This window comes from Athene cunicularia (assembly GCF_003259725.1).
Source record: "Athene cunicularia isolate RWA chromosome 2 unlocalized genomic scaffold, athCun1 chr2_part1, whole genome shotgun sequence".
NCBI lineage: Eukaryota > Metazoa > Chordata > Aves > Strigiformes > Strigidae > Athene > Athene cunicularia.
In genome coordinates, this window is record NW_020799095.1 from 42,407,779 (window position 1) to 42,432,563 (window position 24,785).

General features: G+C 37.9%; 1 protein-coding gene across 1 annotated transcript in view; it reads left to right on the top strand.

The window, feature by feature from the left end:
* The window catches only part of VIPR2 (vasoactive intestinal peptide receptor 2), a 60,160-nt gene extending 42,750 nt beyond the window's left edge, over positions 1-17,410 (top strand). Inside the window, exons 8-12 of the mRNA XM_026842589.1 lie at positions 1,267-1,336; positions 6,624-6,715; positions 9,676-9,805; positions 9,892-9,933; positions 11,175-17,410. Coding sequence (XP_026698390.1) covers positions 1,267-1,336; positions 6,624-6,715; positions 9,676-9,805; positions 9,892-9,933; positions 11,175-11,348 — 508 coding nt within the window. The 3' untranslated portion in view covers positions 11,349-17,410. The remainder of the gene's footprint in view (positions 1-1,266; positions 1,337-6,623; positions 6,716-9,675; positions 9,806-9,891; positions 9,934-11,174) is intronic.
* Positions 17,411-24,785: the final 7,375 nt, after the last annotated feature.

Consider the following 24,785-nt stretch of genomic DNA (forward strand, 5'->3'; position numbering starts at 1 on the left):
TATGGTGGTGTTCACACAAAAGTAGTTTGCTGTTCTGAAGGGGACAACCGCAGAACTGAAATTTCAGATATGGCAATAAAGGAACCGGTGCTTTGGAGCTCTTCAGCATGCTGTTTATGCTTGCTGTTTATTTGAAAAATTCTGAAGGCGGAGATAGGTTATGACTAATGTTACTCCTTGAGACACACATTTAGAGCTGTATCTGCTTTGGAACTCAAAATAATACTTAAAATAGCAGTGGGCGTCCGGGGGTTCAGTGCTGCAATACAGTGCAGCAAGATGCTAAGCATTCTAATTTGCTAACTAGCAACTCAAAGTATTGAAATCTAGATAACTTTGTGTATATCTAAATTACATTCCCAGAAGTGAATCACTGACATGTAAACGTATATAAGATGCATGTAGTCAGGTAAGACTATGACTAACTGGAGCTAGGCCTGGCTTTTGGCATGGGAAGGGGAACCGAGATAAGAATTTTGTAGGAAGACAAGACTTGTTGCTTCTGCTGGCCCCAAGCAATGGGAGAGCATTCCTAGGTGATGGGACAAACAGTTTTCACACTTGTTTTTTGCAGCCTGACTAATATTTTATTGATTCAGTAATTAAACTGAAAATTCATGTCCTACATAATTTCTAAGTTTTATTTGCAAGACCTCTAACATCTAAACTGCAGACCAACACCCTTTTCCTTTGCCATTATGATCACAGTTAGAGGAACTCTGAAGGGTATTGCCCTTGCTTAAGATTAATCTTTCAGAACACTTATTCTCAGAGTATTTGGACCAAAAGTGCTGATACCATAGTGAAAATTAAATTTTCATTTTTTTAGACAAAGTTTCAGGTTCAGTCTCACGTTTTCCTAAACCAGCCAGCTCTAACCTAAATATCCCACAAGGAATCATGTAATTTCAACTCTATCTGTCAGTTGCTTTAGATCTTCCTGATACCCAGAGGCTGGTGTTAAGTGCTTGTTGGATAAGTGTCCTTACACAAAGTGAAACTAAGCTTGATTTCCCTAAAGGCCAACGTCCTCCATGATGTCAAATGGTACAGTCTAGTGTGCCTTATGTTTTAGCTGATTTGAATATACATATTGAAACCAGGGAAATAAAATTAAAAGCAGAAAAAGATTGACTGCCAAATTCTAGGCTAGAACAGACATTATTTTAGTGTGCTTTGACTTGTATATAAGAAATACTTCTCCTCATATGTCTTGCTTGCCAGATGATATTAATGTCAACATCATTTTCCCTTTTTTTTTTATAGTTGCTGGGATACAAATGAGCATGGTGGTCCCTGGTGGGTTATACGAATACCAATTTTAATTTCTATTATAGTAAGTAAACTTTGAAGCATGAATTATAGATCAGTTCAGCATTGTGCAGTGCATATAGCCATTATTCTTTATTGCTAGTTACAGATAGGCAAGAATTCCACTTTAATGAAAAGAAATTGCAGTGTAGGAGAAATGTTAAACAGATGCCAAGACCGTTAGAATTTGTTGCCTTCTAAATTTATCTGCCTCCTATTAAATGAGCAGTTGCTTTTATTTGTATGTTGTTCTTTCTTTAACATCTCTCCTGTTTATGAGCCTGGGGGAAGCAAAAATCTAATTATACTTTTCAATGAATTGCAGATTTGATTTTGCGTGTAAATAGGTAGCCCCGCAATTGAGATTCTGATATTATTGCAGCCATAAAAAACTGTGGCTGTGTATATCTTTCTTTAATTGGTAGCCTACTGAAATATATATTGAAGATGAAGTATTTCCAAAAGAATACCATTTGAGAATGTTTCATGGGGCTTTTCCTATGTGGAACTCATTAGAATTATTGGAGTAGCATAATAAAATTCCTGTTTGCTGTGATGATTGTGCAATTAACTTTGGTCATAATATAATAGGGTTATATGTCCTTTTCTGAAAACAGTCACTGTGCAAATGAATATATTTCAGATATACTTACTTTATTTTTAACATTTTAGTCAGAATTATTAGGGTGATATTAGATTACATAAGATTTCAAGAGTCCATATTGCACTTGGGCTTGCCTTTCAATCTGTGCCTTCTGAAGGTCATTTTCAGAGAACTTCCTAACATCTTCATCAGATGGAATTCTGCAGTGTTTAAAGAGAAAGCAGAGTAGGCACATGTGTGAAATGATGTAAGATAAGGACTCACAGAAGAGATGTGTTATGATATGAAGAAATGGGCATGCAACAGAACTACATCATGCAGAGTATACACATACCACAAATGAGCTGGAGAATGGGGGATGGTCCAGAATGAAGAAAATGTGCTGAAAGTTAAAAGCAAAACAAACCACCTGGGTTTTACAGAAAGATGAGTCTATTCTCTGGATGTTCAGTTTTAACAGCTCTATCTGGTAGACAGCTGAGACTTCATGTGCCAGAAAGCAGTGCTTTTCCAAAGTCCTGGACCTGGAAACAGAAGTTATCCAAGTGCTCACTGGCAGACTTAAATTGCAGCTGGATCTTAGCAAAGACTGGGAAATGAGTTGTGAATTAAGGAAATGGAATACTAGTCAGTCAGCAAAAGTCCAGTATATCATAAAATGTGACTGGAATCACTGAGGCAAAGGAAGTGTCATTCTCTTTTTTTTTTTTTTTTTTTTTTTTTAAAGGTTCTATTACTGATTTGATACAAAGGGATTGCAAGATACAGGGAAACATTTAGAAAATGACCTTTTTTGGCTTGCTGGATGCACATATTTAGGATCTGCTATCTCCTTCCAGATATGTTTCTTCTCTTAAACCACATGTTTTAGGGATGAGAGCAACTAAAGATGGCCATGTGATTCTGCAGTGCCTGCTGTATGAAACTACGTACTTCTCTGATTAGATGATTCTTCAGCTGGTTGATCAACTACATTTTGCATTTGGGAAGTTAAGCTGTGAAAAGAAGTTATAAAAGCAGGAATACTGACCCTTTTCTGCTGGATAAGTAATGTATCTTTTTGGAACATTGAACTACAACCAACATTATAATTGTGGCAGCTAGGATGCTAAGCAAATTTACTGCTGTGCAAAGTAAAGCATGCAGTCATAGAGCAAGAGAAGCTAATGAAATGTTACATAAAATTGTTATTTGATGAGTGAAAAACACTACATTCATGAGAAAATAATTTTCAATATACATACACCATGATAAGCCCCAACATTTCCTGTTACCTTCAGAAAAAATAGAAATTAAAGATTCAAATCTTTGAACAATGTGGTCAGCACACTTGCCATTCAACAATGAAAATCGATCATTGCAAGTTCTTTGGATAGGTGGTGTGAAAGAGTCATGATGTTTCTCAACGATGTACTCACTCACACAGTGCCTTCAGTCTGCTCAGGAATGTAGGAAGACTGGAAGATTTGCAGAGAATGTTAACAAAGATGACCAGCAATAACAAATGGCTTCAGTAGTAGGAAGAACATCTGTGTTAAGTCAGTGACGTGAACACAAGAAAACTCTGAAAAAAGCTAAATTTCAGGAAAATAAAGGAGCAGAACACCTAAGCTGAGAGCTCTCATTGACTGTCTTATGTAATGGCATGAAAGAAAGCCCAGAGCATGGCTGATATTGGAAAACTTTAAGAAGAGGAAGAAGAGTGAAAAGAAGAGTAGAATAGAGCATGACTGAGAGAATGTTGCCATTAATATACTTCTGAAAGAAGGAGGAAATCGAGCAAAGGTTTTAAGGAACAATGGTTTAACCACATTAGATTTAACAGGAAGTCCACTCAGTCTTCATGCCTTATTGACTTTTTTCCATTAATTTTTGTTAACTCCAAACATTTTCACTGCTTAGAAGATTATACTGTCTATAAGGTCATTATCCAGCAGTAAACAGTGTTGTGAGAGCAAGTTCTGAAGTCACTTCTCAAAGTGGGAATGGCTTCAGTTAATTCAGTGTCAGAAACCTTCCCTGGCATCTCCTGACAATTTTGGCGTGAGAAAAGTTATTTGGCAGGCTTCCAGATTTCATGCTGTACACATTGCAGACATATTTAATTGGGGGTGACTATTCCAGTTAATATGTGTTACCCATGTTCTCCATTAAGCAAATGTCTCCACAGCTGCCTTCTGCATACTTCCACTTGCATAAACTGCTCTCATTTGGGAAGGAGTGGTGTTCGGGTGGAAACAGTACTTCCATCACATCAAAGTAACTGAGAAATATTTTGCTTGTTATCTCACATTGCAGGTAGTGTAAGGGACTAAATAGCAAGAAAGAAACAACATTAAGACAGTTTAAATGATACATACTGAGGCAATTTGTTTAGACTCAAAATCTTACTGACAGAAGTGAACCTGTAGAAAAGGCTATCAGCAGCATCTTGCTGTTACTCCACTAAAGAAGCATCATTTGTCATCACTCTTGCACTTTCTCTACATTTACATTATTTTCTCATTTCCCTGTTCTTAGATGTTCATTGAACAGTATACATATTCTATCTTTTATTTACAGATGTTATGCTCAAACAATTTTATGGGACTGAAAAGCTGTGATACTAAAAGTAAAATTCCAGGGGACTACTTGTTTCATATTCCGTTGGAACATACTATTCTAAATCTAAAGGATTTTAACAAATGATCAATTCCGTAATAATCTTAGATAAATTAAATTGCTTTACTGTACTAAGTCAGTGGCAGTTGCCACCTTTAGATCTTTTTACCCAGTTTTAGTGGGCTGGATTTACAAGCTCAGTAGTACCAAGGAGTGTTACAAACTTTAAACAAGAATGTATGTTTTTCATTAATTCAGGATTATGCTTACAGACAGAAAGGTGTGTGTTTGAAAACAGACTTAAAAGTAATACATGAATGTCAGTCAAGAATGTGAGTCACCTGATTGTAGCTTTGCAAATGATTTGATGCTTCAGAAACCAAATATATGAGTGTATTCTGTTATAATAGAAACTAGGGATGCCTGTGAAGAACAAGAAGTTATTCTGCCAATCCCTTTGCAAATACAGAACACAGATTTTTTCCTTCTCGTATTTTGTAGCTCACAAATATACAGTGAAATGGAACTCTCTCCTTGTCCACTAGTACTAGCTTCAGTGAATGTGACAAACTAAATGTATATCCCTTGGTCTGTACACTGCTGTGGTAAATCTGTAGATTCAATAAGCAATAACAGGCTTCTGCCTGTTACTTTCATAGGAGACTTGCATCAAGCAAAAATCTAAGGCATCATCTGCCTTAAAAATGTATGTTTAGTTGGATAAAGGCCTATATTTTCTAACATTTATTTTTTAATTATTTTTCAGAAAATACTAGATTTAATTTTCCTATTTTTTAAATCCCTGTCAGTTCCTGTCACTTCCCTTCACCTGTCATTTTCAACAAAATATTAAATACGGAAGGGCATGTGGTTGCTGCGATCATAGTTTATTTATTAATATCACAAATTATACCAGTTATGTCAGAGAAGACACAAAAATTCATTGAACTTGAAAGTTTACAGACAAATTGTTAAGACTGGAAAATGAAGAGTTCTGGCAATAGATCAAGGCAGAGACTGAAGGTTTATAGCAGTGAGGCAGGTGCTGTCTGGTTGGGTACCCAGCCTCCTGATTTTGGGCTTTGGGATAGGGTTAGTTAAAAACAATAAAATGCTCATTTTAACAGTGATATAAATTTTTCTCTAGGTCGATTTCTTCTAAAATGTGTGCATTTGATACAGATGGTTGTTTATGTAGCTGTAGCTGTAGTTTTTAGCTCATCTTGTTGCTGTGAAGGTGTGGATTCCAAGTGTTCCCTCACTTTAGTATGAGCATGCAATACTTAGTGTATGGTTTTCTAGACCGCATCAAACAATCCAGCACCAGAAGGGCTGGCGAACACAAGATGTGAAAAGACAAGGATGAAGAAATAATGGGAGTGAGACCTAGGAGCTACTGAGTCTTATACTTCAATTTTCTACATTTATCAGGGTCTGATCATAACTTTTTTTATGCAAGTGCCTTTCTGTGAACTAAATTAGGAAACAAAATAATACTACTGTTCTATCTCAGGGGGCTGTCACAAGAATTAGACTGCAAGGATTCAGTTCCTTCAGTGATAATGTCTGCATCAGTACTCAAGACAGACAGACACTAGTGAGGCCCTTTTTGTGCTCGATTGGAGTGTACAGATCACCTGTGCAACAAACTTCTCTTCCCCTAATTAGGACAGGATGTATTAAAAGTTAAGTCAAGAGGCAAGAGAAGGTCAAAACTCTGTATGTGACTCACATTTTCCTTTGGTCTTCCAGTCATGAATCCACGTGACAATTTAGAACAATGCTTGATTGCACCAAATCCCATCCAATGTCCCATCCTGCCAGGAAACCTGTCTTCAGCTGAGCTTTTGGAAGATGGGCATTTCTGGCAACTGGATCTTTCAAAGGCTTTTGCTAGCCAGTCTAGAACTGGCAGCCATGAAGAGGTGTGCAGGACATAACAAACCTAGTGAAGGCAGAAAATACACAATAGGTTTGATAATGTAGAGCTTGATGTGTTCTGGCAGGAGGTGCACAACACCCTCTGCTGAGTTGGTTTGTCTGACTTGGTAACTTGCGTATTGAGTGGAGAAGTCAGAAATAACCATTATATTTGTTTTCTTTGCAGGTGAATTTTATACTTTTTGTTAGTATTATAAGAATCTTACTGCAGAAGTTAAGATCTCCAGATGTTGGAGGAAATGACCAGTCACAGTACAAGTGAGTCATATTTTTAGATATTATGTACAGAACCGAAATAATCTCTGAAAGATTTCCTCTTCTAAAACCTGCTACCAACAATTGCTGTGATACTATAATTACATTTAATTCAGATGTACTTTTAGATGTGGTTTGTTTTTCTAGAGGAAAACAAGTGTTTCTGATTTAGATCAACTTCATTTCTGTTTAGGCTTTCTTCCTTTGTGTTTTGGTTTGAACATCAAATCCTCACATCCATTGTTTCCACATCTTTAGAATCAAGGAATGTTGAGGGGCAATTTAAATACATTGCTAAAATTGGATTTGTTTTTTATTATATTTCCATATCAGTTTTTGTTGTTTATTATAATACCTACTGGATACTGTAATCCAGAATCAAGACTCTGTTGTAGTAGGTCTTATTTTAAAAACCCAGATACAGACCCTGAGTTTGACACTTCAGGATGTTAATATGGTATTTCAATGACAAAACCTAACATGAACACTGAAAATTCAAAATATACAAGCGGCCTTTGAAAATGTGCTCCTGGATAACACCTTTATTCATTGAAAAAAATACTGAATTTCTATCCTAAAAGCAAATAAAGTAGTGCGCTGAAGTAAAGCATATTGTGAAAGACAAGAGAACTGGGACTTTATGTGTTTTGTAAACAACGTGACACATTTCATGCAAAAAGTGATGGAAAAGGCAATACGACTAGACTGACATTTGCTTCATAGAGCTACAAGGATCCTCCTTTGTGTTTGCTGCTTGAATTGGCTAAACATGTGGGAGAACCAAATCAACCTAGATTAAATTATGCAGTTGCCACATTATTATTTAGCACAATGACCAACCTATGGGCAGGAAATCCCCTCAGGTTTACTTCTTGTGACAGGAACTTTGATTCCATGTGGTATTTATTTATTTTATGAAAACAAGGCACTCCCTCCCTATCAGCCTGATCATTTTTCACAGTTTACGGTAGTGCTTCATAGTGTAACATGTTCATTAATAGCAACTTTGTCCTTCATTATTCAGCCCTGTGAATTCTTTGCTTTTAGTGTTTGATTGCCTGATTAAGTTTGGATTGGATGGTCTTTAGCCGATACCCATGGGAACAGTAGATTAACCTCCTCAAGAAATACTGCATCTACAGAGCAAATTAAAGGTCTGGAAGGCTCGTTTTTCAAAATACATCTTCTAAAATACAGAGAAGAATATTTTGTCTATCTATACAGAGAAGGCTATTTTGTCTGTCCCTTTCCTTCATTAAAATGTAAGTGCAGTATAGAGAAAGTAATATCAGCTAGACAAAAATTAGTAAGACGAGAATGGAGTGAAAGTGATATATGAGTCTAGAATGAATACTACTCATGCAAGTCACCATTTTTCTTCCTTTTCTCTATCCCACTTGCTTGTATCTGGTTCCATCCTTTTTGTTGCTCATTTTACTTTTGCAGTGGATAAGGTTAAGTTCAAATAAAATCAGTTTTCCATTTCACTTGGGAAGACAGGAAATTTGCTGCCATCATCATCTTCTGCAGTTGTAAATGAATTTCTTCTGCTAAGGAAATCCTATTTGTCCCACTTACTGCTATCACCTGCGGATGTGAGGGTTTTACTATTCTTGAGAAACTTTGCTGTCAGAACTGATTTTTTCCACATAAACAGATGCAGCCTCTGGGACATTACGAATGAAGGAAGGCCATGAAGATTGACACAGAAAAAATAAAACTTCTTGAAATACCTTGACTTTTCTGTTAAAATAGCTGAATTCACAACAGCATCCAAAGGAAGGCCATGAAGATTGACACAGAAAAAATAAAACTGCTTGAAATACCTTGACTTTTCTGTTAAAATAGGTGAATTTACATCACCATCTTTTCATTGTTGAATCAAGTTACATTCATCAAGGCAGTGATGAATTATGGGACTCAACATTATAACTTCTTGAATTTTATCTGATACCAGACATCCATAATCATGCATGACTGGCCCTGTATAATATATAAAACTGATGTTATTAGAGTGAAATAAGTGACAGATAAGGAATAATTAGCAATTCATCATTTCAGTGGTTTCGCAGGCAGTTTGTCAGAGCTCCTCTGCTTAATAATTTAAAATTCTCCTTCCTTGACGTCAGTAGCATCTTATGCTAAAATTTATTATGCAATTGACTACACTGAAAATTAGCTAATGGTATATGCTTAATACCATCAGTATAGTTAAGACATTTTAGTATTTGGGAGTAAATCTGAAATTGCTCATGAAAATCTCACAGCTGAGATTATTCTGGATAACATTTCCTAGTATTTCCTGTGTATGTGCAATGTACAGACTAACTGTGCAATTGCACATTTAAAGGAAATTAACATCAATTAATTTTTAAGAGAGATTTTACCTTCCATACAAGAAGATGTGTCAGTATGACTTTGCAGGAAGGCTTATTGCTTTCTACTCTGAACCCTTCATGCCAGGTAAAAGACATTTTGAGAGATCTGATGGCAGCTTGTGACACTTTATCAGGTGTGATCCTGTGCAATAATGCAGTAAAACCCCACCCCCCAATACCATGACATGATATCGGGCTGGGAACTGGATGCATGTCAAAAAGACACAGCAGAGGGCAGGTCCTACACCCTTCTGCTGTCCAGAGGGCAACTGAAAAAGGGTCTTTTGGTTTAGAGACCTGCAGCCTTTTTCCCGCCTTTGTCAGAATGCCAGGTCAGGAAGATCAAGTATAACATGGAATTGCACGTTAATTTATGGAGTTACTATGTGACCTGTAATCTCACAGCAGGCTTGAAAGGAAAAGAATTTGCAATAAATGACTCTTATTAAGACTGTTTATAATCTGAAGTTATATGAGGTTTCTGTAAACGACATTGCTTCAGGTTCTTAGTAAAACAAGAACTTATCATTAAACTTTTTTTTTTTTTTTTTTTTTTTTTTTTTTTTTTCTCTTTTATTTGCCCAGGAGACTTGCAAAATCCACGTTGTTGCTTATTCCCTTATTTGGAGTTCACTATACAGTGTTTGCTCTATTTCCTGACCGCAGTTCCAATAATTATAAAATAATCTTTGAGTTGTGTTTGGGATCTTTTCAGGTAAATTTTAAAGTTTCTATTCAAAAAGAGTTTTATTGACCTAGATTGGTGCTGCCTACTAACTAAGGAATATTGTCTCTTTCCAGGGGTTGATTGTTGCAGTCCTGTATTGTTTTCTGAACAGTGAAGTAAGTCTCACCTTTCCTACTGAGGATGTAAAATATTGTTTCCAGTAAATGTATAAGTTCCCCTATAATTCCACTCTGATACATGAAGCTGTTTTATAAGATGTTTGCATTCCTATTTATAGAAGATACATGTGGCAGTTTCTATGCAACAAGAGAAATCATTGTATTTGGGTGAAGAGTTAAGAGCTGTTTGAAATCTAATTCCTTGCAAACTGAGGTGTTAGTGTGTCTGCTGTTATTTAACATGATCTAATTCTAGCTCTGTTAGAATCAATGTGGATTATGCAAGTGAGATGCAACAAGTCAAGAAATTTATCCAAAGCTTGAAACACCACTTAGTAAGTATTTAAGGGTAATCATCTGACAAAATCTAACACCCAGAACAGCAGCAAATTTTCAAAAGTGCTCAGCACGTAGCAGCTTTCCTAATCTCGACTGAGGAAGAAGCAAGGAAATCCTTTTGATGGTAGCCACTTTTTAAGGTAGAATATACATTAAACAGCATGCAGTGTCTGACAAGAAATCTGTCTGAAGAAGACACCTGCTTGCACAGGGGATTGACATTCAGGTCTCCTGAGTGCTATTCTGGTCTTTGATATTCATGAAATGCCTGATTTTGGGCTAATCATTTGATTCTATGCTTTAAGTATGTATGATTAGTAGCTAGATACTAAAAGACAGTGTTGCAGCACAAGTGATACAAAACTGATTTTGAAAGTGGCCTTGAGGCATCTCCTCTCAGATAGTGTAGGCACAAACTTTGCCTCAGTTTTGTAATCTCTAGAACAAAGGGAAGCTATCCAGAGGGACCTTGAAAGGCTTGGGAATGGGCCCATGAGAACCCCATGAAGTTCAACAAAGCCAAGTTCAAGGTCCTGCAGGGCCTTTAGTGAAAGGACAAGGGGTAATGGTTTTAAACTGAAAGGGGGTGGATTTAGGTTGCATGTAAGGAAGAAATGTGGTGGAGGCACTGGAACAGGTTGCCCAATGATGTTGTGGATGCTCCACCACTGGCAGTGTTCAAGGCCAGGTTGGACGGGGCTGTGAGCAACCTGGGCTAGTGGAAGGTGTCCCTGCCCATGGCAGGGGGGGTGTGACTAGATGGTCTTTAAAAGTCCCTACCAACCCAAACCATTCTGTGACTGTATTCCAAGAGGTTCCCCATTTGAGAGTCCATAAACATGGAAAAAGTTCCTCACATAATGTTTCAGCTCATCTTAACACATTTTTTTTTAACACAGGTGCAAGGGGAGCTGAAAAGAAAATGGCGGAGTTTGTGCTGGAAGCAGACAGCAGGCAGAGACTACAGACTCCACAGCTCTTCGATTTCTCGAAATGGATCAGAAAGTGTTTCTCAGCTCCACCGGAATTCAAGGGCTCAGTCATTTATGCAGACAGAGACCACCATGATATAAATCAGCTAGGTCCCCCAAAACATGAAAATCTGTGGGATATATCAGTCATTATGCAGCTTAATGTGATATTTTATAAAATGTACAGTTTAGTGCTTTGCTTTTCTACATGTTGGTATTTGGGAAATTGGTTTGTGCAGCCAACCAGTTAATAAGAGACACCTGCCCCATGGATGCTTTCTGGGTTTTTTTAGTAGTATTCATATTAGTTCTGATGTTATCTTGCTATTTACTAGCTGTAACTATTCAAAAACATTTACTGTAATGGTCCTTTTATCCTCCAACATGTCTACAAGAAAGATGTGTGGTATCCTGTTCAATGTAGACTGCTTGATACATGTTGGAAAGTTTAAGATGGGGAGCAAGAAATTTTCTTACACTTTATTTATACTTAAGGAAACATTTCTTTCCTAATTATGGAAAACAAATTAAAAATAAAGAAATGTAAAACTATAATTAACTGCGCTGAGAGTTTAGTGTGCTAATCCAGGAAATCATTAGCATTTGTAGGTAAAAGGTAGTACTTCTCAGCTAATTGTATAAATTTCAGAGATTACTTTCTACAGTTTGATTCCAATCCTGTTGTTCCTTTCAAAAGTGCCTGGTTTTATGTTTAGGTGCAGAAAGTAGGACTACCTTTGCAGTCCATAGGGAAAAGACTACTGTAACAGTTTTAATTAAAACATTAGCATTTTCCAGTAGTGCTGTTGCAAACTCCAGTTGTTCTCTTCTGTTTAAAATGAGAGATTTGTGCTCTTTTATTAAACAGTGTTCTGAAGAGGTGCTTTATTGCTAGAGCAATCTGGTATACGTTACAGCCTTGGATAGCATATTGCTCATTGAAAAGATAATTTTTATATAATATTTTCGTTGAAATTGTCTCTAGAACTACATACTTGGCAGCTACAAGAAGGCATATTGCATTAAAGTTACAACTCCCATTTAAGGAATAATGTAAATTCTTTTAGCTTAATTCTATTCTGTATCTATCTCAGTTGATAAAATTTTGTCCTGGCCATGACTCCAGAAAAAAAAAAAAAAAAAAAAAAAAAAAAAAAAAAACATAAAAGGCATAAATAGAAGGAATTCTCAATGATGCCAAGCCTCTTATGTAGCCACTTGGTAAAAAAAATGACACAGAACTGACAGATTTTTATAGACACAGAACATTTGCATTCTTTAAAAGAATGAAACGCAATGATGTTTACTTCCCATGTCACTTTTAACCATGTCCACTCTAAATAGCAAGTGGGAATTATATATATTTGCATGAGTACCTCTGACCCATAAAATCAATTGCCCTGATATTTCAGATAACAGAGTGTATGGAGCTAGCAGAATCCAGGGTCCACAATATTGCAGGTAAAAGGAAGAACAGCAGCAAGGACACGTCTTGACCTTCTACATGGACATTCTTGAAAATATTGCCAGTACTGGGAATATTGTTGGCAGCCGTCAAAGTGTCCATACACCTTTTGGTCTGATTTAATTTAGCTATTTGTCCGTCAAACACAATTTGTTCTAATGGGATTACCCTGGAGTGATACAAAGCTGTGTCAGACCAAAGATAGAAAAGCCCTCACAGTTCACATAAGTACTGCAGAACAGGTAACTCTCTGAATGACGCCAAACTTTACATAGTAGGTATCATTTGAGTTAAACAATAATCACTTGATGAATTGTTACTTTGCCAGATTTGACTTTAAAGAAGGTATTGATCATCTCCAGTCATTCAGACTGTTTCCTGCTGTCAGTTGGTGAAGTAACTGTGAGATTCTGGCATGCAGTAGGCTGCCCAATGACAGTCCCATGGTGTCTAAAGATATGCCCCTACACAGGTATTTAAACTAAATATATTCCCAAAGGATTTAGACTCAGGAACCACTGCTAAACTTTAGTATTTCTCCTGGATCTCTGAACAACCTTATCAACAAACTCTTCACTGCAAATATATGAAGACACATTGGAACTTTGGGGGCTGCTCCTATACCTAAATCAAACACATCTTTGCACTTCAGGCTTCTATGTCTGAAGTGGCATTGGGACTGTATGGCTCCATGAGATGTGACGTGCAAGATGTAGGTTTTTTCCCCAAATTCTTAGGGTAGAAAAGCACACTTGTCAAGCATTCAAGTGTGCTCATCTTTATGTTCAAAGGAGGTTCTCTGAGTGAGTTGACACACAGACAGAATGATGGTATAGAAATAGAGATTTCAAGCAATCTGTGCCATAAGTCTGTTCTGCATGATACATCACCAATTAAATGTGTCTATAAGTCATTGTATCCTAGAGAAAACTATCTTTGTTCTAATTAGGTGATCTACATTTTAATGATTTCTGGATTATAAAACAAAAAAGCTTAAATAAGAAAATACATTTTGAGTTGAAATGAAACAGCATAGTTTCCTTTAACAGGGTGCAGACGCATTTGGATTTGATTCTACTTTTCATGTAGAAATAATGCCATATAAGACAATGAAGTTCTACCAGTGGGAGAACATAGGTGGTATCACTAAGTTTGTAAAGGAATACGTGGGCATGCAAAGAATGGCACACAAGGGAGAGAGTTGCTGCATATATTTTTCTTTCAAACCAGTGAAAAGTGCAGTACTTTAGAGAACCTCATCCCTCTATTAAAAATCAGAGAATCTAAATACAGAAAATATATTTTATGAGAGTCAGTTTAACTTCATAATGATTTATGCAAGCATTTTCATGTCAGAAAAGGCTCAGAAGGCACAGTGCTCACTTGTTTTTACTCCCAGACAATTCTGACTTCCAAATAATTTTATGCAGTTACAGCATCAACCCCATCAAACAGTCAAACCTGTTTGACTTTCAGCTGCCTTTTCACACAAATACACATCATGTTAAGATGTATGTAAACGATGCAAAACAGTTTGACAAATCTAGTACTTGGTCAATGTTTTGTGACTTTATGACACCTAGAAAGAAGATAGCTTCTCATGGCATTGTATTTTGCACAAGGATGTGGAGTTAAATGCTCCTGCTCTGTGCTGTGGTGACTCTAAGGGTCAAAAGGACAATGCAGGAAAACATCATTTGGCCTTCTGTCATCCCTAAAAGCTAGTTGTTGCTCAGTCCTAGCAGCATCGGGGAGGATGTAGAGGCAGCAAGACAAGCATGTGCTTTCCTGGCATGGCCTTGTCACACAGTGCTCCTCCCTTTCTTTCTTCCTTTACTGCCTTTCTCCCTTTGGTTGCATCAGGGTCCAAACTGACTTGTAAATTCTTCAGATCAGGAAAGCTGGTTTTCTGGCCCCACTGAAGAGCCAGTAGCACATCATGTAAAGTTACTGAACAAGAATGGTAATACAATTCACTCTTATACTGCAGTTAATTGTACTTTACTTTCCTTGGAGCTGCTAGATTGGCACCATTCATTCTGTGTGATTTTTATCAGCATTACCTGCTGCTGATGCCTGAGGGACACAGTGACAGATTGCTCTCCAGTTGCTAACCATGATCAAAATCTAAATATAAAGCGAGCGTTGACTCAAATTTTCCTCTGCAGAGTTGATTTCAGCTAGGTGCTCAATAAACTCAGGTGAAATTCATCTGCCATGGTTTTGGTATCTAAAAGATGGATGTGTCTCTCTGAGCTAAAGATTTTTAAAGTGCCTTCCATAGTCATCATAGAGAAATAGGCACTAGTTGAAGATGATGCATCCCATGTTCCACTGGGCATCTAAGGCAGGTGAGCAGAATCACCTTTTTCTCTATGCTCAGTATAAAATGAGCCAGGATAGCTAGCTAGTAATTAGAGTTCTCACTCTACATCTAAAATTAGGTAAATTGAATCTCTCTTGGAGAGGCCATTCAGTTATCTGGCTAATGTTACCCAGCTAGTCCTTCTTTGTGTTGGCCAAAGTTATCTTCCAAAAAATGTGCAGGATGACTCAAAAGTTCAGGCAATGGAGAATCCCTCGGTTCATCTGGTAGAGTGCCCTTGTGGTTGACTGCCTTCTGTGATAAAGCCAATAGCCTTATGTCCGCTTTGATCTGCCTGGCTTCAGCTTTCAACAGTTGTTTCTTGTTTTGGGTTTTTGTCTTTTGAAGAGAGGTCATGCACTAAAAAAAAAAAAAAGAGACCACCAGAAATATTCTTCATGTGAAGTCTCTTGAAAAATCACTCTTTAAATCATGTCTTGATTTCCTGTCTGGGAAACTAAACATGTCAAGTATTTCAGATTGTGACAGCGAGACGTTTTCTCAAATATTCTTCCCAGTTCTCTTCTGTGCCCCATTCCATTCATAATAGCTTGAGCCAAGAGAAACAAAGAAAATATTTCACTATCTCCTCCTTCAGGACTGCATACACCATTGACCGTATTTCTCACTCCCACTTGTAGCTCACATGGTCACACCTCTGGAAACCTTTGACTTTACATAGTCATTTTAACTGATCAGAACTGGCTAGTGACATGCAATGAGATTATTTCTGGCATGTTTTCTATCGTAGAAACTAGTACCTTTTTAAAATATGTTGGCTTTGGTGTCTCAGTCAGCTTCATTAATGTGCTTTGCAAAATAACCTTAGGAATAAGGAGAGCACCTTTTTAGCCATTGAAAGCAGTGCTTGCTTTCATGAAATATTAAGAATTTGAGGTGTATTTAAGTAAGTACTCTATGCACTCCATGATGGAGTGCCCAAGACCCTGACAGATTGCACCTGAACAGCATGGTGATGGGTGCTGCAGGTTGCCAGCTGAGGAAATTTATTTTAAGCATACATTGGAACTGTACTGTAGTGGCAATAACTAATTGATGGCAAAAAGCATTACAAAAAGCCTTCTGCAGTCAAGTTGAAGGCAGCCCGCCCCACTCTGTCGCATCTACTTCATGTCCTGATGCAACCCAGACAGACTTCCCTCTGCCTTTAACATGATGAAGAGGAAAGCAACAGGCATAGACCCTCAGCAAACCAGTGAATGTCTGGGACAGATTTATGAAATAAGGCATTGCCAAGTGCACGTGTCCCACACTCCATGCATAAGGACTAAGATGAGTCATGTGCATTATTAGTCTCCTATTTTTATGAGTTCTAAAAACATCTGTTGACTCTGAATTTGTCCATTTCAGCAAAGCAATTGTGAATAAATTCCAAATTCACTTTGTACAGAATTTTTTCAGACATCTCTAGTGAAAAGTGAAGCATTAAATGTCTGATTAAAAGGAAGAACTGGTGAATAACCTGCAGAAAGCTGCGATGTATATGAGGGTTACTGTCTGAGCAATTACTGTCTGTGCATAGGGATACGGGAAATACTTTTACCAACAAAAGTACCTTCATGTTACCATGAGTGCCTGTATAAGATGTGGGCTGTCAGTGTTACCGTGACATAACCAAATAGCAGAAGTTAGTATGCAGTGCTGTTCTGCTGATGAAAAAAACAATATTAAAATAAGAATAATGGGTTCTAAGAGTTACAAGTTACTGTTACAAGAGTACATCAGGGTAACATTTAAAAGGAGCATTCAGGGATGTGGTTTAACCACTCTGTGTTGAACCTGGTTCTGCCCAATAACAGTATGTAGTTAAATCTAAGTCAGTAACAATTCCATTGTCAGCTAACCCAGTAGCTGAAATGTCCCAGTCCCCTTTATTTCCCAAAGCAGTGTAATAAGTTTATGATAACCTGCAGCTTTTTTCTTCCTAGCACATTAGTATGAGTATTGTTTTGAAATCCTCTTTTTTCGTCTTTATCGATAACAATTTGTCAAGTGTGGTAAAAATTAAACATAATGTAAATTAATGTGATTATTTTTTACAAAATGTATAGACTATGATGTTGTATAGATTAATGTGTGTAAATAGGTTTCCTTTTCATACTGTAATTCACTATACTTTTCTGGTTTTGCTCTTTTGTTCTTTTCCGCTTTCAGTTTTTAATGTCATGTACCTAACAGCCTTCTCTGAGATATGTTATATATAAAGCTGTGAACAAATAAGCGTTTACATCTTTATGCTATTAGAGGTAATAGTAGTTAATAACACCATAATGGACTGAAGAGGAATCAGAGAATAAAAATTTTAAAGGTTTTTCACAGAATGTCTTTTATCTATCTGATTTATCTCTTTAGGACATGTACTCACAAACTATATTTTCAAAACTGAAAGTGGTCCTTCTGCCTTGGCAGCTCAGGATTCCTCAGCAATGTAATTGAAATTGAATTGCATGGAAAATGAAAGGTCAAGGCTGCTCCTGACATGGGAATGGGCACAGGGGAGAGACACGCTGGGGCAGGACTGGCAGGGGTGCGCTGCTGGTGGGGCCTGTGCAGGAGGGCAGCACATGGAAGAGGAGGTGGCACCTCATGGGGCAGCGCACTTCCCCTGGCAGCACCCAGCAGGGACAAAGGATGGAGTGCTGTTTTGCTGTTCCTCAGAGACCAGGGAATCTCTCCCCTTCTGTGTGTATCTAGTTATCATGGAAGCTGTGGCACCAGGAGGGGTCTTCTGGCCCTCTGAGAGACCCGAGCTCTCATCCTCTCCCACCTTACATGTGTGCCTGTATGAGCTGCCCTTCACAATTACATGACTGCAAAACGATGCAGTGTCCTTGCCCACATGCATGTGCTCTCTCCCCCATTGCTAACTGGGTGGCCCCACAACTAGGTCACCTTGATGTCTGCAGGTGAGCTTCTTTAGGGCTGATGAGTCTGAATGTGCAGAAGAGCCAGGGTACAGGTGGGCAGGGGTGCAGGCAACAGCACCTGCAGGTTTCCATGTCAAGTCTGCATCCTGTTGAATGCAAAACCCACACCCCTTACAAAAATTCTGCATAATTTTAACACTCTCAATGCTGGCAGACTGCTGTATCTAGAGAAATGGATGTCCCCAGAATAAAACCAAAAGTCAGTGTATTGGGGAGCAAAGAGAGTAAGGGAGCCTTCACTCAAGAAGGAGCTTAAAGACGTGAACACTTCTATTACAACTTCTGCGCGGTTATGCTAGGCAGGATCAGCTGCAGGAGTCTCTCAGCTCTGCACTTGTCACCACTAGCCCACAGGCAGGCTTGAATACAGCACAAAGCTCCCAGTGTTCTCTGGCTGTACCAAGGAGCTTCTAACTGGGACATTTGAAAATGTAGAGGAGATCAGTGCCTGGGATAGTGAAACAGTGAGAAATACTGGCTGTGTTCTGCTCCCCTCCTCCCTAAGACAGCAAAAGAAAATGTATTGCAAACTGTGTGTGTGTGTGTGTGTGTGTGTGTGCGTGCGCGCATGCAGGTAAGTTTGGGTATGGACTGCAGAATGATGCTGCTTTTACAAGACATCTTTTTTTCCCTTGGCAGTGTGTAAACCAAATCCCAATCTAGCTCCCAATACCAGTTCTGTTTGCTTGTACCCCAGCAGAAGTTGCCCATTAGGTGACAGAGTGACAGTCTAAAAAGAGATTTACACAGACCACAAGGAGAAACCAGGCACTTGGCGAGAGGCTTGAGAGCCTGTACTCAGGAAAAGCAGCAACCTACACCTCAATCTACATTGTCTGTGTGTAGCTTCCCTGCCAGACCATGTTGTCAGTGGAGTTTGAGACGTGACTTTTACTGCAGTGACTCCATGGCAGGATAGAGGTTATTCCAGTTTGAAAAGGAGATTCACTGGAATGCACAATGCTATTGAGTTAATACAAAGTTCCAAATAATTAGACTCTATGTGTCCAACTCAATAAAATAAAATGTTTTCTGTAAATTAATTTCTATTGTTTATAATTGACTGTATTTTTTTTTTTAATACCCTCATCTTTCCTTAACAACACGGGCTGGGATGTATTGTGAGCTAGCTGACATATAATTTAGGTTGAACTATTGTATCATATCATTTAATAAGCATATGTTGTATCAAAGTAGTTATAGATTTTTCACAGAAAAAAACTAAATATTTTTTAGTGATATCCTACAGAACATAGCCAGTGCCCTGGGATATTCAATTAAATATGATTATTGGATTTGGTAGACAAAAGAAATCAAAATGAAGAGCTGTGTTTTATGTTGAAGCCCCTCTGTATTTCTGAGGTGGTGCCTTTGTAATTGAAGCTGCTTTTCAACACAATCCTGTTAAGCTGTGAAATTCTCTGTTCAGAAAGGCTTTATTTAGCAATAGCCTTCAGCCACTGCTTATCCCTGGTTTCCTGCTTACATTCTTCACCTGCTCTTAATTGGTGCCTTGGGTTTTGGCTGACTGTCTCGGTAGGATATGAAAAAATACTCTGCAGATAATGAGGGAATCAGTAAGCAAGTTTATAACAATATAATTAATAATGGATCCTGACTACTAGGGGACATTTTGTTATCCAGAGCCGTATTCATGAGAAGCAGTTTGAAAATTAAAATATAATCTGAGAAAATTGTGCTGGAGAGGATGATTGTGTTTTATCCAGGTGATGAATTGGACAATTTAATAATTCCTGCAGATTCTAGCTTCTGTTATTCAGATAAGTACAGAAACCATATGGCCTGTTTTTAAAAACACTTAACTTGACCTTATTACTCAACAGTAAAAACATGAAGAAAAATACTGTTTCCCTCAAATACAGAACATCTTTAATCATTTTTCCTGTAAAGACCATAACATCCTGTTTCTTGGATTAAGGCAATAATTTATCAGTTTAGACACTTGAAAGTATCATTTTGTCTTGTAACATATGGAATAAGTTTTTTAAAAATCCTTTAAAAGCCCAGCATATACCTTACTCAGGGTACAGCTCTGGTTACTCATCCTGATGCCCCAAATATGAGCTGACTCCAGCTTGCAAGACACAGGCAAAGGCCCAGTTCATTTCTACTTAACTTTAAATATCTCAGTTAAGTGTTCTATTTATAAATTCACTTTCTATCTGAATGCAAAGCCAAAAATCCAGCCTGAGTACTGATGGTGCCTCTGGCTTATCTCACATCCTGCCCCAAGGGAGGGCTGCACTAAAGATCTGCCTGACGCCTGCGAGGAGCTGCAGCGGGGGACCCGTGGCCCCACCATGGATTCAGCAAGCCCTGACAGTGCTGCTGCCCTCACGCACACAGGGTTGTGCTATAGATATGTTGAGGTGTTGCTATTATTTCAGCTGCTTAGGAAATCTGAATAATAATTTAAACTGAGTGATCACTAGGTTTTTTTTGTCCCACTTCCATGACATTCAGTGGGAAGATATTTACTTTACAATCTTCTCTAGCTTCCCTGCAGTGCAATATTGAGTTTATAGCAATGCTTTAAAATAGCTTAATGAGGAGGGAGAGGGTTTTATTTAAAAGGATTAACGTTGAGTAACAACTGTTCTTGGATGCACAAATGTTAGCAGAAGGAGTTTCTTATGGTTCTGCTACCTATGCAAATTTCCAGACAAAAGTCAAATATTGACTGGCACTGCATAAACTGAGGCTGAAAGTTACAGAGTTGTTTGTAATCACCAGAAGAGTGAGGTTCTGAGAAAGCCTTATGGCATCTAAGGAAAAATTTCACTTTCAGATTCCTGTTCATAAGGTTTAGAGGAAATAACGTGGTATGAGTCTAAACCAGCAGGGGATTAGACCTCATGACCCATGCACTTGCACTTTCTATACTCCCATAAGACTATGGGATCTTAACTGCATTAATATCTTGAAAGTTTTGGAAAGAAATAGGAGAAGTTAAAAAGAATTTGTGAACTTTTCCAAATCTGAGAGTTTAAACACGTAAATGAATCAATCACAAAAATAAATCGGTTTTGATCTGTTTTCAATTGGTATCATCAAACTCTCTATTAATGCTGTTTCAGTCACTTCTTCCAGCTGTAGACTCAGTCTGACATGGTTCCATTGTGCCTGGATGAACAGAATCTGCTGTTGACGTAGATACTTTGAAGGAAAATTTGAGTACTATAAAGAGCTTTTTAGTCTGAGTTCATCTTGTGCCTCTATTGTGCTCTGCATTCATCCCTAGCCTAGAAAAGTTCTTCCAATTACCTATTCATGTACTGATCCATGAATAGTACAACTGTACTTCTATATATGTTCTCCAAATGTCTGCGCTGAATAGTTTGTTTCCTCTGAGTTGTAATTATTCATCTCAGCATTTGGCAATGGTTTTGAGTGTTTTTAACTTTCCTCATGCAATGTGTCATCAAGTTTAAAAAATAGTGATTCTTTGGACAGTCTAGATACTGAAGTATTTTGTTGGCTCTTAGGGTGGAAAGTGGCTTCTGACCTTCACAACTTGCAGTCTTCTGCTTTAGTACATTTTAAAATATCAGATTAATTCAAAATGATAAAAGAAAAACATACAGAAAAAACAATACAAAGTTGAGGAATAAAATGAGCTCAAAACTAGGACCTTACTTTGAGGAAATAAGATTATACTCTTGACAGATGGAAGTGTGAAGGGAAGCTTGGTTTAGGGGGCCACATATAGTACAAGGTGGGTGGAAAAAAGGTTGTGATAAAAAGTCAAGAGCTTTGCTGAAGATACCATTTGAGACAATCACTACCAGGGGACCATTTTCACGGTCTTCCAAAAAAACTTTCCATTATGTATATATGAAGCTAAACTAGAAGCTAAATTTTCAGAAACATGCACTGCATAAAAAACCTGTACAGTTTTGCTCCAGTTTGTCACTAAGTTATGCAGACTAAAAAGTTCAGATATTCAGGTACAATCTACCTATCAACTGATGGTCTACATTTCTGTCCTCCTAAATAGAAATTTTACATACTTTAAGTGACATGAAGGCCATATTTTGGCTCTCTACATATGACAAAATGAAAACTTTTAAAATAAAGAATATATTTCAGAAACACCGATTCATCTGCTAAGATAGAAAAGACAAAAAAGCCTTTCATACCACCAGACCAAGCAAGCATTTTTACACCAATAAACAAATTAAGTAATACATTTGGGAAGGATTTAATATAAATCATGATTCTTGGTCTCATTACCAAACTGAAACACTGTGGTATTAACTATGTCACCTGATGGATTTTGTTTGCTGTGATTCCCCAAGCCAAAATCAGTAACTGAAAAATAATATTCTCTAGACTTTCTCAAGTATTTCCACTGTATTACAGATTTTTTTTTTCTGGACCCAGCATGGCTTTATTCTTCCATTCTCCCAAACCAAAACAGAGTAATTTTGGCTTTGACTCTTTCATAAGCATCCAGGTTGTACATGTTTAATTGCAAATGATTCACTAATGGTACAATCCCAGTAGACGTCAGGCTGCTAACCATCAAAGTACAGCTCAAAACCAGCTAAGCAGAATGCCAGTTTTCAAAGATGACTCATTAAGTTGCCCTTCAGTTTTCTACTTGTGTATAGTTAATATTTTGTTTCTTTATTAATACAACTTAGTTTGCCATCTGCCTTTGTAAAGTCATAAATTTCAGATGCAGAGTCTAATTCCTGCAAGGTAACCTACTGCCTAACCCAACCTCAACTATGTCTCTGCTCTTCCTGACATTTTCATTCAGTCTGTTCTTCATGTTCCTCAGCAATAGGGACTAAACAACCTTCCCAAGCAGAAATCCCATCAGGGAAGGTTTTTCTCATGAGCTGTGGCTGGTGTAAGATCTATGCTTTGTGTACAGCCCTTCCTCAAGTGGAATGTCCTGGTATCACAGCAGTTCTTTGCAGGAAAATAATTGCTGCTTTAAAATAAGTCTTCTGTAACATGTTTCAGTTCAGCTTCTGCAATGAACAAAACAAAAAATAACCCCCCAAAATCTGGATATCTGTTTGCCATAAAAATTTATTGCTTTAAATATTGAAATGTTCAACTACTGCTCTACTGTATCTGCTGGGGGCATACAGGTGACAGTATGGTACCAGCTAGGAATATGTGCCCATTTCCTACAAAGGAACGTATTCTCAGGCCCATTCAAATATGAGTACATTTTGAGCTTTAAACCTATATTTAAGTCCCAAAACATCAATGGATCTTAAGGAGATGTTCTGGGGTTTTGCTGATCATAAACACAGTTTAGAGCAACAGTGCTTGTTCTTCCCTTGCTTATGCTTCATGGTTCCAATTATGTAAATTATATATGATCTTGAGAATTTTTTACCAGTACTTAGCCATCTTATAGCACCTGTTTGTAACTCATCTTTTGCAGTTTCCCAGGATGCAGTTTCTTCTTTTGCAATACTGTGAATACTTTATGAAGCTGTATGTATTTCCCTTTAATTTATATAGACATTGCTTGTTTGCTGTCATTGGTCTGCACCTTATTATTGTCTCTGGATATATTTTCAGAATTGCTGTGGAAGAGGAAAACAAGATCAGAGCTTCAGTAAAGATGAGACAGTCATGAGACCCCTCAGGACAGGAAACTGGGATTGGAACCTTAAGCTACAAGAGTGAATGCCAAGGCAGAGAGCTGGAAGACCAGAACATGTCATCATGCTGCAGGAAAGAGCTTTGAGCATCCATACTGTCATGGGCAGAGCCAAGGAGATACAACCAGAGCCTCCCACAGCAGGGTCTGAAACCCTTTCCTAGTGGTCATGGTGTTGACATAAATTGACACCCCACTAGAAGAGTATAAGGGGAGGGCTTGGATCAGCTGCACCAGTGCTAAGGGAGCTCTTGTGAAGGCTTCAGTTTACTTATTTCAGCGGATGATTTTAAGGCACAGCAATCTCATCTGGAGCCATTGGACAGCAGTGCCGACAGCTCCAAACTCACAGTATGACCTCCCAGTTGTGGGTTCCAGCAGGATCTCTGGCTCACACATCAGAAGGTCTCGCTATCATTACTCATGATTTCTGTTTATTATTTCAGATATCTTCTTGTAAATGTTTGTTTTAACTCCTGACATGGGGTTTCAAGTACGGAGGTGACTGTTAATTATAGATCTGATGTATGGTTTGAGAATATCATGGCAGTTACTTAAATCAAGATGGATTTTGTCAAAGGTAATTACTAAGAACTTGAAAGATTTGATGTAGCACTACTTGGAATAGATTCTACCTGGCCTATAACCATGTTACACTGGAAAGAGAGAGCTTGAGTAATTCAAACACAGTTTCAGATTTTGAAGATACAGGACGCACTGTGCTGTTCATGAGACATAAGAATGACCAGACAAGATGCAGTGGGCCATTAGGCCGAATTTTGTTTCTTCTTCTCTTGGTGAATAGTAACTCGGAGCTAGTTTCTAACTTAATTTCAACTAACATTAAACAAGTAAATACTTATGCAAGTCCATCTAGGTCTCAGCATCACTCAGCATTCTTTAAAAATCAGCCATTGTAATGTAGATGAGGAATTTAAACAAGTGGAGACATGAGCCCACTAGATTTTCCTTCTAACCTTCAATGCAATCCTATTTTAAAAACAGTTGTTTGGATGGATAATAAGGATAGCAGTCTTGTACAGCTGAGTAAGTCTGAATGACATTTACAGTAATTCCTGCTCCTTCCTACATCCCTGTTTCTCATACATAG